Source organism: Phodopus roborovskii, unplaced genomic scaffold (genome assembly GCF_943737965.1).
Source record: "Phodopus roborovskii unplaced genomic scaffold, PHOROB, whole genome shotgun sequence".
NCBI lineage: Eukaryota > Metazoa > Chordata > Mammalia > Rodentia > Cricetidae > Phodopus > Phodopus roborovskii.
In genome coordinates this window covers 6,684,014-6,697,834 of record NW_026126515.1, presented here as the reverse complement: position 1 = coordinate 6,697,834, position 13,821 = coordinate 6,684,014, and the positions used below count along the sequence as shown (strand labels likewise).

At 44.4% G+C, this 13,821-nt stretch overlaps 1 protein-coding gene across 2 annotated transcripts in view; it reads left to right on the top strand.

The window, feature by feature from the left end:
* Positions 1-13,605, top strand: part of Nek9 (NIMA related kinase 9) — a 36,912-nt gene extending 23,307 nt beyond the window's left edge. For both annotated transcript variants that reach the window (XM_051196351.1, XM_051196352.1), the window contains exons 15-22: positions 122-230; positions 1,276-1,437; positions 2,887-3,057; positions 4,137-4,196; positions 5,817-6,025; positions 7,492-7,653; positions 9,620-9,826; positions 11,126-13,605. In XM_051196351.1, coding sequence (XP_051052308.1) covers positions 122-230; positions 1,276-1,437; positions 2,887-3,057; positions 4,137-4,196; positions 5,817-6,025; positions 7,492-7,653; positions 9,620-9,826; positions 11,126-11,248 — 1,203 coding nt within the window. In that variant the 3' untranslated portion in view covers positions 11,249-13,605. The remainder of the gene's footprint in view (positions 1-121; positions 231-1,275; positions 1,438-2,886; positions 3,058-4,136; positions 4,197-5,816; positions 6,026-7,491; positions 7,654-9,619; positions 9,827-11,125) is intronic.
* The last annotated feature ends 216 nt before the right edge of the window (positions 13,606-13,821 follow it).

Here is a 13,821-nt window from a genome sequence, read left to right as displayed (position 1 = left end):
ACGGGGAGCTATGTGGCAGGATTTGTGTGAAAGCCTTTGCCATCCTCAGTCTGTTCCCCCCACTCCACCACCACCATTGTTTGCTTCATGAGTCTGTTGCTCTGTGTCTTACTTGTCTCAGGCATACCATGAAGTTCCCTATACGACCTCCTTTACCTTGGCCAAACAGTTGTCCTTTTACAAAATTCGTACCATTGCCCCAGGCAAGACTCATACAGCTGCTATTGATGGTAAGTTGTTCAGCTGTATCTTACGCTTTAAAGCTCTGGTTCTTTTCTGCTATGCCGTATTAGCTTTCTTAATGACATATGCATCCTTCTGATTTCTCCCTAGTACTCAGTATTACTTTATTAACAAATTAGTCATTCAAGCACAGATTTTTTACATGGTCTTTATAAAGACCCTGTAATAAGAATACCGCACTTCCAGCTGGAAAGATGGCTCAGTGGTTAATACTGCTTACTTGCAGGTCTTCCAGATGGCCCGAATTCTGTGTCCAGCACCTATTTTGGACTGCTCATAACTGACTATAACTTCAGCTTCAGGGGATCTGATGCCCTCTTCTCACCTCTGTACATGTAGCATACACAGAGAGAGAGACATACATACATACATACATACATACATACATACATACATACATACACACACACACACACACACACACACACATACATACATACATACAGTCATAGTTTGTTTTTTGAGGCAGGATATCTCTGTGTAGCTCTGGCTGTCTTGGAGTTCTGTCTGTAGACTAGGCTAGACTCAAATTTGTATCTCCTCCTGCCTCTGCCTCCTTAGTGCTAGGATTAAAAGCGTGCACCTCCATGCCCAGCTATAAATACTCTTAAAACAAAAACCACATTTATAATTGTCACCTATGCTAAGTATTCTAAATTAAGGTAGTACCTTTTTCTGCATTAAAAGTGCAGTGTTAGGGTAGCCACCACACCTTAGTTTGATCCAAGGAACCTACAGGGTTAAAGGAGAGTTTCGTTCTCTAAAAATTATCTTCTGACCTCAACTATGGCATGTGCACCCACCTATGCACTCACAACAAATAAATCATTTGTTGGGGATTGCTTTAATGTTGTTTGAAATATTGGAAAGGAAATGCTGTGTTTAGTTCTAATTGGTTACGCTGCCTAGATACCCTCACCTCAAGTCATGTGGGAATCTTCATATTTCTATCTTCTAGTGCATGGAGCCTACATTGCTGTATCTTCTGTTTCATAATCCGTTTGTGACTGGCTATTTTTGCTTCTCTCTTAGAACGAGGCCGGCTGCTGACTTTTGGCTGTAATAAGTGTGGGCAGCTGGGTGTTGGAAACTATAAGAAGCGCCTGGGAATCAACCTGTTGGGGGGACCCCTTGGTGGGAAGCAAGTGATCAGGGTCTCCTGTGGTGATGAGTTCACCATCGCTGCCACTGATGGTGAGTCTGTCTGTGTTCTTTTCAAGCTTTCCAGACAGGTAGCTGTTTTAATTCTTTATTAGGAAAGGGAAGTTTTTGTTTAAGTGACATGTGATTTTATGTCCAATATAGTACATTTTTTTTAAAGGCTAGATTTCTCGATAATGGCAGGTTAATATTCTAAGTTCACCCAATTTTTTTTTTTTTTAAGTTCACCCAATTTTATTTTGATTTTAACATTGAGTTCTTGTGTCTGTCTTGTATAGCACTGTGTTGGTCCTGGTCGGCATTGGCTGGGTGTGTGGGAAGGAGCACATACACAGTCTTCGGGTGCTGTGTAGAAACATCCCCTCTTTCCAGAACTCAGCCCTCTTCCCCACCTTGGTACCCTGCAGCTTGTACTACCATCCCTGACCTAAAGACATTTGGCCCACAGCCCCTCAACTTTGAGGCCAGAGTTGGCAGTGTAGCCCATGTCGTGATCCAAATCTGTTGTCCTGTTGTGATCACTAATCAACCACCCTTCATTAGAGAGGGAGGGAGAGAGAGAGACTGAACTGGACAAGAATCAGATTTCTAGTATTGACACATCAAACATTGTGAGTCTGTGCCCTGACCTGTCCCTCTGCAGACTCATTACCCCAGCCAGCTTCCCCCCACACTCCATCCTACCCACCAGCAAATCCTTTGACTGTCTTCAGAATATGCCCCACAACTTCTTGCTGTTGTCAGTACTCAGCTGGTCTCTGGTTCCACCTGAGCTTTCTTGCAATGGTTCTCATAGCCTTGAAGGTTCTCTTAAAATCCCCCTGCTAAGAGGCTCTCGTGGCTTGGTACATCAGTCAGGCTTGCGTGGCTCCATATGACGAGGACCTCTCCTGCCGCTTGTCCCTCTCTTACTTTTGCTCGGGATCTCCTTCTGTTCATGCAGCCTTGCTCTTCTTCTTATGTCTGCCTGGAAACCCCGTCAGTTCAGCTAAATCTCTGCTCAAGTGTCAAAGAGTGCTCCTCTGACTACTTTCTCTAAAGTGATGAAATGCCATCCCATTGCCACTCACATCCTTCGACTTTTACCTCCATTCCCCTTCCTCCATAGCACGTACCCTTACCTGAAACGGGGACAGCTCTTTGTTTTTGTGTTGTCATTGTCCCCACCGAAGTACGCAGCACGCACTTGGATTATGTCCTGCCTCAGACACCTCAAGCAACACTTGCTGCTTACTTGTTTGGATGGATGGATGGATGGATGGATGGATGGATGGATGGATGGATGGATGGATGCCATAGGAACAGTACTCATTTACGCAGGTGGGATCAGGAAGAGTCTTAGGCTCTATATAGAGAAATCATCAGCTCTCCTCTCATTTGGTACTTAGTAGGACATCTTCCTAGTTCCAGGGTGTGACAGTGGGTTACCCATAGAATTGGGCAGATAGTGTTCTATTAACCCGCTGGGGTTTTTTTTTCTAGATAATCACATTTTTGCCTGGGGAAATGGTGGCAACGGCCGCCTGGCAATGACTCCCACCGAGAGACCACACGGCTCTGATATCTGTACCTCATGGCCGCGACCTATTTTTGGATCTTTGCACCATGTCCCAGACCTTTCTTGCCGTGGCTGGCACACCATTCTTATTGTTGGTAAGGGTTTCGTGTATCTGGAGTAGGGGTGGCTTGGACAGGATTGACCCTCACCTAAAGTACTAGTGGTGACATTGTTGGAAACAGAAGTATCCAGAAACAGAGGCTGTTTTTTCAAGTCTTGTCCTGGACAGAGATTCCATACAGAGTGGTAGGAACAGAACTTTTCCAATTCCCCAAGTTAGTCATCTGCTGTTTCTTCTAGTGAACTGTTTTGTGTCAGGGTCTGTGCGTGGCTCAGTGTAACCTTAAATTCAGTACTCAGTAGCTGAGAGTAACCTTGAGTCCCTGACCCTCCTGCCTCCAGCTCCTGAGCACAGGAATTACAGCGTGGTCCCTCACAGTCAGTGTGGACATTTCTTTAATGTGATTAATTTTGAACTGTTCCACCCAAATACTTCACGTCATAGAATTTATTACTTCCATTTATCTAATGATGTTTTGTCTGCATTAGCTTTAATTCTTGTTGTTTTGTTTTGGGGTTTCTTGGGTTTTTTTGTTTTTTTTTGTTTTGTTTTGTTTTTTCTTCTTTTTTGGTTTTTAGAGACAAGGTTTCTCTGTGAAACAGCTCTGGCTGTCTAGAACTTGCTTTGTAAACCAGGCTGGCTTTGAACTCACAGAGATCTACCTGCCTCTGCTTCCCCAGTGTTGGGATTAAGTGTGCACCACCATCATTTAGTTCAGTTATTCTTTTAAAAGAAAATTTCCAAATGCTTTTGCAAAGAGATTACTTTGAACTCCATGATATATAAAAAAAAAAAACAAACAAACAAACAAAAAAAACCTTAGCTTTTATAAATCTTAGTCTTGCCCCACCCTTAGGCAATTTAATCAGGATCTCTGGGGTCAGATTTAGGTATTATTACTTTGTAAAACTTCCATGGTGCTCCCAGTGAACAGCAAAGGTACCTGTGTTTGGTAGCTCAGTACGTGTTTCACTTGTGAGATTAACTTGTATATAGTAAGTACTAAGTTATTGTAGTCAGGGACATCAGTGACATTGCTCCCTGCCCTGCCTCCCTTCACTCTTCCTGCCAGTGTCTGTATACAGTGCTTACCTGCTGCATATTTTTCCCCAGAGAAAGTATTGAATTCTAAGACCATCCGTTCTAATAGCAGCGGCCTGTCCATCGGAACCGGTGAGTGAAGGTGGCCAGGTGCCAGTTTGGTCTGTGGGTTGAGAAGTTGTGACTCAGAGGGAGAGTTGTATGTTGGTGGGTGCTGCTGCTCTGGCATTGTTACCCGGGAAATTGTGTCTTCTATGCCAGCATCACATGTGGTAGCAGTTAAGAGGCGTCTCCACATTGTGATGTGACGTTTGTATTCCTTACCAGCACATGAACCTTTCACTTTCATGCTATTCCAGGTATTCTCGTCTTTAAAAAGTTACAGCAATTGTGAGGCAGAGGCAGGCAAACTTCTGTGAGTTCAAGGTCAGACTGATGTAGATAGCAAGTTCCAGGTCTGTCAGAGCTACATAGTGAAACCTGTCTCCAAAAACCATACCAAATTTACCTTCAAAATAGGCCCTCAGAAAGAAAAGTCAGTTAAGCCTTCAACTTAGGAAAGTTAGCCTAAACCCTCTGCTAGCTTTCCAACTATGGTTTTCTTCATGATTCTCTATTACTTGAGTCCACACCAGGAAGCTAAAACTGTACCCCATTTCTTCCTGTGAGAAGCCACGTGTATACCAATGTTTCAGAATCGATCTTCTTATTTTGTGAAAACTTAAGAGGTGTTTGACTCACTGTTGAAGAACTTTTTAATATACAATAAATGCCAGTGGATGATGCTGCTAGTGAATTACCTGCTAGACATGTACTAGGATTTGGAAACCAGACATGAATTATGGTGATCATAACATAAAAATACCTTTATGTAAGCCTAGAATGGTGGCACATGCTCATAATCCTATCACTGAGAAGATGTAGCAGTAAGATCAAGGCTATCCTCAGCTACATGCCAAGTTCAAGACCAGCTTGGGTAACATAAGGACTCTGTCTCAAGAATAAAAATTTATAAGCCAGGCAGTGGTGGTGCAAGCCTTTAATCCCAGCACTTAGGAGGCAGAGACAGGTAGATTTCTGTGAGTTCAAATCCAGCCTGGTCTACAGAGAAAGTTCTAGGACAGCAGGAGCTACACAGAGAAACCCTGTCTCAAAAAAACAAAAGGATAAAATTTGGGCCCACAAGATGACTCATTGAGTAAAGGCTCATGCTGCTGTCCTGACAACCTGAGTTCAATCCTGAGAAGATCCACATGGTTGCACAGATCTAACCTCTGCAGGTTGTCTACACCTCTACGTATGCCCACATGCATGCACATAATAAACTAATGTAATAATGTTTAAAAATAGTGAGGAGCTGGAGAGATGGTTCATCAGTTAAGAGCACTCGTTGATTTTTACTGACAACTGGGTTTGGTTCCCAGTCAGTACTCAAATGGCAGCTAACAACCATCTGTAACTCGGGTTACAGAGGATCTGACCCCCTCTTCTGGCCTCTGAGGGCAGTGTGTGCACATGGTGCACAGACATACATGCAGGCAAAACACTCATACACATAAATAAAACAAATCTCTTAAAAGTGATTTTTAAAAATTTAAGCCCTATGTAAAAACGAACAGTTTAGTCTAAATATTTGCTTGAACATTCTACTTTGTGCAACTCTAGGAACCTTTGTGGGATGAGGGGGTTAGTCAGATGATCAGTCTCTTTGCAGCATAGAAAAGCTCTCTTTCTGTACCACACATGTACCAGTGGTTCAGAGCTTCAGCCCAGCAGGTGGAGGCGGCGGCGGCGGCGGTGAAGAGGAAGACAGTCCACAGGAATCTGAAACTCCAGATCCAAGTGGAGGCTTCCGAGGGACAATGGAAGCAGACCGTGGAATGGAAGGGTTAATCAGCCCTACAGAAGCCGTGGGGAACAGTTGTGGGGCTAGCAGCTCCTGCCCTGGCTGGCTTCGAAAGGTAATCCCTGGACAGATACTTCAGAGTCGTCGCAGGAGCCGAGTTCTGTGTCTCTTCTGCCCTATTAATTTAGACAGGAGATGAGGCTTCAGATTCCCACCTAGAAAGAAGGTACCACAAAGCTAATCCTGTTTTCATTTCTAAGAAGGGGTTTTCATTCACACCCCTTTTTGTTTTGTTTTTCTTTTTCTTTTTTTTTTTAAGACAGGGTCTCTGTTTATAGCCCTTGCTGTCCTTTAACTCACAGAGATCCACCTGTCTCTGCTACCCAAATGCTGGGGCTAACGGCATGCACCACCAGTGAGCCCAGCTCCTTTATGCCTGTATTATTAAAGTGAATGTAATAAATTCATGTAACTTACCTTTTTTGTTTTTGTAACCTATCTTAAAGATATTTCTTTCATTTTTATTAGTTCTTTGAAAATTCCGTACATTCTATTTTGATTATATTTTACTCATCCCTCTTCCTCAACTCTTCCCAGATCCATTCCCTCTTTCTATGAACCCAACTTTGCCCCCTCATTTTTAAGTTTGTTCTTCCCATATACTCTTAGATGTATGTCCTTCCGCTGGAATCTAGTTAACCTACCAGCAACCATACCTAAATGGAATTGAAGTGACCCTGTGCAAAAATTTAGCTCACGGAGAATATATTCCTTATAGAAGTGCAATATTGGGCAGTTGAAATGCCTTACAGTGGGAATCGTGTATTAAAGATAAGGTACAGACAGTAAAAATGTAACTCATTTTATATGAAAAGATGGAATTTCTATCAGTAAGACCTTGTTCTTTCAGAAAACACATTGCACAAAAGAATGTGGATGAGACAGACAATCTAGTGACCTCTGTATGATGGTTATTTCTCAGGGTGATGAGATTGCTGCATTTTATTGGAGGCCTTAAACTACCTCTTGCTGCATCCTTCTTGACTCAATCACTAGCATGTTTAACATGGCCAGCAAACATTTACAGTTTATGAATTTTTTTTTTCTTGCTGGCCTGGAACCTACCATGTAGACCAGTCTGGCTCCAAACTCACAGCCTCTGCCTCCTGGATGCTGGGATTAAAGGCATCCACCACCACCACAAGTTTTTTACAGAAGGGGTGGTGGTGGTGGCCTACAGTTAAAGCTCTTCATCCAATGAGACTTAACTGGTCAAGTGGGGGTAGAGAGCAGAGGAAACAGCAGCCTCCACCTCGGCCTCCTTACCAGCTACATGGTGTGAGTAGAATTGTGTTGAGGAAATGAGCCACATACAACTGGTCTTGAACTTGAGTCTGGATTTTTCATCACTGAAGAAAGGATGGCTGTTTATTTTCAGGTTAGATAGTGTATGTTGTTAGCCACCACTCTTCTTCCCACTAGAGGGTGCTGATGTCACACAGAATGAAAGTAAAAGCTACAGGGGAACTTGGGAGAAAGTAAATTGCTGCAAACTGATGAGATTCTTTCTTGTGGACCTAGGAGCTGGAAAATGCCGAGTTCATCCCCATGCCTGACAGCCCAACTCCCCTGAGTGCAGCATTTTCAGAGTCAGAGAAGGACACCCTGCCCTATGAAGAGCTACAAGGACTCAAAGTCGCATCTGAAGTTCCTCCAGAACACCAGCCCCCAGTAGGAGCCTGGGTAACTAAACTTCTGTCTTTTACCTCAACTAGGTAGACTGTGAGTTCTTGGGTTCTCCTGGATTCACCATGTCTCTAGCTCCTTGGGCCACTGCAACACTATCTCTCTGGTAGTTCTAAGAGCCACTCTCTACCTTCTAGCACCAGAGGATAAGTTTTCCCCTCTTCCTCAGAAGTACCAAAACTGAACTGCACATTTGCAAACTGGTCTTTTTGTTGTGATAATTTGTCTGTTTCTTTGTGAAACAAATTTTGTAGCTCAGCCAAGGATGGAAGATGACTTTGAACTTCTCTGCTGCTCTCGCCTCCACCTCCCAAATGATATTACAGGCATGTGCCACACACCCAGTTATGCAGTGCTAAGCAAGTACTCCACAAACAGTCACAGTCCTAGCCCCCAAACTCAGTTTTCATGACACCATGAGAGAGGTGAGCTGTGTATATGAAGTAATGTGTGGGCCTGGCATGGTGGCACACCTGCCTTTAATTTCAGCACTGGGGAGGCAGAGGCAGGTAGAGCTCTGTAAGTTCGAAGCCAGCCTGGTCTACAGAGTAAGTTCCGAGACAGCCATGGCCATTATATAGAGAGACCCTTTCTTTAAAAAAAAAAAAAAAAAAAAAAAAAAAAAAAAAGAATGCCTGTATTATACTAAAGGAGCAGTGTGTATATATCCAACCTGCGTAGAAATGAAATTGTGGTAAATCAACAACTCTAAACCAGGAGACATCAAGCCTCTTCTAAAGAAGCTGCACAGGCATCACTTGACTCTGTGGGTTGTATAGTCTACTTTGTGACAACAACTCCAACATTATAGCACAAATGCAGTCACACATGCAGGTTGAGTGTCTCTTATCCAGATGTTTGGGACCTAGAAGTCTTCTAAACCTCATTTTTTGCTCGATTTTAGAACATTTCCATATATATATATTTCCATATATATAGTATTTTAGGGCTAGGACCCAAGACTAAACATAAGTTCCTTTCCATAGAGCCCTTAGGAATTTAGCTTGGGGGGGGTCTTCTTTTATGTGTCTTCTTTTAATGTACCTATTCTGAGCTGTAGTCCATCTCAAGAGCTTAAATGTGGCATTTTCCACTTGTGATAGCGTATCAGTGCTCCAACAGTTTTGGATTTAGGAAAATTTAGGATTTTCAAGATAGGCATGCTCAACCTGTAATACATAATGAATGAGTATGCCTATATTTCAATAAAGTTTTATTTACAAAGTAGGCCAGAATTGACCTGTAGGCTGTTATTTGCTGATCTGATTTATTATTATTTTTATTGATTTATTTGGCTTTTTTGAGGCAAGGTTTCTCTGTGCAGCCCTGGCTGTTTTGGAACTTACTCTGTAGACTAGGCTGGCTTTGAACTTAGAGATCTACCTGTCTCTTCCTCCCTGGGATTAAAGGTGTACATCACTGTGACTGGCAAGTGGGGTTTTGTTTTGTTTTGTTTCCTATTTTTGGACAGGGTTTCTCTATTTAGCCTTGGCTGTCCTGGAACTCACTCTGTAGACCAGGCTGGCTTTGAATTCAGAGATCCACCTGCCTCCAAGTACTGGGATTTTGCCCCTGACATGCTTGTTTGTTTGCTTGTTTGTTTTTTGAGACAGGGTTTCTCTGTGTAGCTTTGGAGCCTATCCTGGAGGTCTCCGTAAACCAGTTATCCTCGAACTGACAGAGATCCACCTGCCTCTGGCTCCCCCCCCCCCCCCCCCCCGGGAATAAAGGCGTGTGCCACCACCAACTAGCGATGAGTCTTACTGCAGCCTGATGAGGCCTAAGCACTGAGAGTTCCTTTGTCCTGTTAGTACCAAGTGCAGTTGAAATCCAGGAATTTTTCTGCTTTACCTTCACCTATTCTTGTGTATGTTTGCCCTACTGTGTTGGTTAAAGTAAAAGCTGTTTGTACTCGTGGGGCCCATTGCAGACCCTCCTTGCATTATCCCCTTCTCACCCACAGCCTCCCCGGCTGAACCCTGCAGTACCGTGTGCTGGGAAAGTGTTGGCCTCTCCCACTTGTGCGTGCAGCGCTCTGCAGGCTGAGGTTGAGAGGTTGCAGGCTCTGGTGTTAAAGTGTCTGGCTGAACAACAGAAGCTACAACAAGAAAACCTCCAGATTTTTACCCAACTACAAAAGCTGAACAAGAAATTGGAAGGAGGCCAGCAGGTGAGATCATTCATGAAAAGAGTAATTGAATTTCTTTATCTGCTTTCAAGTTCACAGAAACAAAACATAAGGTACTAAGTAGACTTAGCCCTTTGTAATTCCCTGTCTCTTAATGATGTGACTTTTATTCCAGAAGCCTTGAATCTACCTAGTTTGGGTACCTGGATTTTATCATTTTTAACACAGAACTTTCATTGTTTTCTATTACTAGTTGTTGCATTTTTCTTTTATTATGAAAATGTCTAAAATTATAATGAATGCCCATCAGTAATTATTAACATGTCACTCTATTTGGTGTATATATGTATGAACATACTTACATTAACCATTTTATTTGTTTACTTGTGCAGTAGTGAAGATTGAACCCAGTGTCTTGCACGTGGTAGGCAAATGCTCTACCACTAAACTATATCCCCAGCCTTTGCTGAACCATTTTACAGTAGAGTCTAAAATTGATGAAAGGCTGGGGAAAGTAAAGCCGTTTCCACATAGACCTGACAATCTGCATTCAGTCCCCAGAACTCACAGTGATAGGAAAGAATCAACTCCCAGGCAAGGGTTGTCCTCTTACCTGCGCACTCCAAGAGTGCCATGAACATGCTCATGCTCTCTTCTGAACTCTGGAGTTAGAATTATGGCTCTATGGCATTCAGGTTAAATAGTTTGGGGAAACATTTTGCATATGATGCTCTTTGGTATCACTCTATCTCGATGCAGCTATGAGTAAGGGAAGAGCCATTCCTTGGCTTTGTCTTATGTGACTTTGGACTTGTTACTTTGTGAACAACCTATTGCATATGGTTGTCTTGAAGTCTGAGGGAGACAATGTCCATGAAACACTTCAGGAGGTAATGTACTTCCTGACATTAGATTGGCAGTGGTAGTAGGCACAAAATTGTTTTATCCAGGATGGTGGGGGGGGGGGTGTTTGTTTTTGTTTTTTGAGATATAGCCCTGGCTGGTCTGGAACTCACTATGTAGACCAGGCTGGCTCTAAACTCACAGAGGCAGATCCTTCTGCTTCTGCCTCCTGAGTGCCGGGATTAAAGGGGTGCACCACCATCCCCAGCCATTTCACTTTTCATACTACAAACCCCAAGGGCCTGAGCCAACCAGAACAACTAGTTACACTACCTTCGTAAATGTAAAGATGGAGACCGTTCCCAGGACAGTGCCACCAGAGCCTTCCACAAGACCCAGACAGCAGGCCCTGAGAGAGTGTACCTTATTGAAAACACAGTCCTGAAGTGCCATGACCAGTAGCATTGTGGCTAATGTGGGACTGTTTTGTCCGCACAGGTGGGGATGCATTCCAAAGGAACTCAGACAGCAAAGGAAGAGCTGGAAATGGATCCGAAGCCTGACTTGGATTCGGATTCCTGGTGCCTCCTTGGAACAGACTCTTGCCGACCCAGCCTCTAGTCTCCTGAGTCCACATAGCCCTCAGGAAACTGGGACCCAAAGAACTTCACCGCACACTTACCGAGTGCAGAGAGCAGCTTTCCTGGCTTTGTTCACTTGCAGACACGGAGCACAGGGCAGAGGGAGGCTCTAAAGCACTTTCCTTGTGCATTTGGAGAGTGGCATTGCCTTTTAGATAGGATCTAGGAGTGATATTGTTGTTTTGGAGAATGGAAGGGCTCTGTGGCCCTAGCTTTGTCATCAGTGACTGCCATAGCGACAGCAGCTCTGAACCTCATCTTTTGATCCCACCTTCGAAGAGGAGACACAGTACTCACCTTAATTGCGCTGGTAGCAGCTCATATCCCATTTTCGCCATTAATTGGAAGCTGCTTGGGATTTCAGCCCCAGGCATTGCACCTCTGGGTGGAGGAAGGAAAAATGTAAAATTGGAATGGGCTGTGGCCAGGCCTGGCCTGCCCAGGGTCCTCCAGAGAGTGGTAAAGTCTCCATGTCTTCTCAGAAGCCCGGAGTCCAGGCAAGTTTCCTGTCAGAGTCAGTCTCGAGCTTGTCCTCAGGAAGTTCAGTTACTTTGTGCAGCAGAGTGCTTTGTGAGGAAAGCTTGGGTTGCTTTCCCTGTGGCGGTCCTTGAACATCATGAGGAGCAGAGAAAGGGCAGGTCCCTCGTCACAATAGCCCAGCCTTCAGGCTACTGTTAGTATAAGGTGGGATTTCCCAGCTCTGGCGGACTCCTCCAAGAGAGGAAGGTCTGAGAGAGCCCCTCCATCAGGGGTTATAGGTGCAGCTGTGGGAGGCGCAGGCGCGGAGGCGACACTTCCTTTAGTGCCTTGCCTTGGAGTCTGAGCGAGCCTCATGGGCACTCCGCCTCTGTGAAGGCTTCTTCGTACCTCTAGCGTCATGACCCTTAGGGGTCTGAATGACTGGGATAGTAGCCCCAGGCACCCCCTTTCTATGTCTAGTCAGTATTTTTCCTCTTTGGTGTGTTTTGAAGCCATATCATACCCAGTAAGTCAGTATCATCTTTCATACTTGAGTGGCCCAAAGCCAGCACCAAATCCTTGGGGTCCCAAAAACTTGACAGGTAGAACCTGCCAGGTGAGAGGAAATTGGCTGCAAGCCCACTTCTGCTGTGTTCCTGTTGAGAGGAGCAAGCTACCTTTTCCAAAGACTGGCTGTGTCCTAGAAGAGCCAACCTTCTAGGCAAGCATATGATGGTTTCCCTTAAATGTGAGCCTTGTGCTTCCACCAAGTCTAGTGAATTGCTTGTGTTTGGGGCCACAGCAGCTGCTTTGATAAGTACCATATCCTCCATGCTACATACAGCTAAATTAATATTGTTTCATTTAACCAAAGCAAAAGAAAAGTTTGCTGTCTATTTCAATATTTCAGGAGGACCTACCTGTGCAGGAGAAATTCTGCTCTTTCCCTAAACTGGTGGTGTAAAGGCTGGTGCTGGGAGGAAACCCCATCTCTGGGGATGGGCAACTCTGTTCAATGGGATTACTGGTGTCCCATTGTTTTCTCAATTCTGAGAAGCCTAGTACAATAGTACTTATGTAATCACTGAAGCCTTTTCCCAGAATAAGGGAAGGCCCAATCCTGACGTAAGGTCACAAGTTCTAGGGGTCTGGCCATTGGCTCTAAACCCTGTCAGAGAGTTTTGGTTCATCATATCAATGCAACTTCGGTTTTCTTCAGGACTGGCTGGCCTTTTCGACGTCCCGTATCCTTATCTTACAATCTCAGCAGGCCTGAGAGGCAGGGTGTAAGGTCTTCATTCTGAGCACTGCTTCTGCTTGGGAGCTGAGGGGCATGAGCATGTTGCTGACGGTGTGTTGACAGTTGAGTGTGGAGGTGGGCAGGAGCCCCGGGGGGTCATTCTCTAGGAGAGCGTGGTGGTCGTTTTCTCTGGTATGTTCCCATGGAAGTCTAGGTTTGTACTAATCCCGCTGAGGATCTGAGTTCTGTGCCTTAGGATAATTTGCACTTTCCGGAATTGTGCTTAGGACAGCCATAAGGTGTCGTGTCCCGTCCCGTCCCCCCCCCCCCAAACAGCTATGCAAACAGAAAACAGTTCAAGGGTGGCAGCCATACACTGGGTTGAGGAAAACACAAGACAGGAGAAGTGTCTTCAAACGGTTTCCTGTAGCTAAATCTTGCTAACTGTCCTACTTGTCCTCTATGCAGTGCTAGGTGCTTGAGGCGCACCAGTAGTGTTGCTTTGATTACAGTACAGCCTGCGTTACCCTCTGTGCCAACACTTTGCTGAAAAGCCAGCTTATTGTTAGCCAGATGCTGGAAAGGGTGAGGGTGGAGTGGTGTGGCATTTCTGTTTTAAATAAACATTTAAACTCCCAGCTAGTGCTATACTTCAGCGTAAGCCTGTATACCACCTCAGTCACGGGACGAAACACTCGTCCTGCACCTCGGGAAATCTTTGATTCTGTGAGTCTTCTATAAATAAATGATAATAATGAAAAAAAAAATGTTCTTTTAACAGAAACGGTGCAAGAGACAGTACACAGAAATAACCTCTGCTGTTTTCCTATCTCATACTTGCCAGAAAAATATTT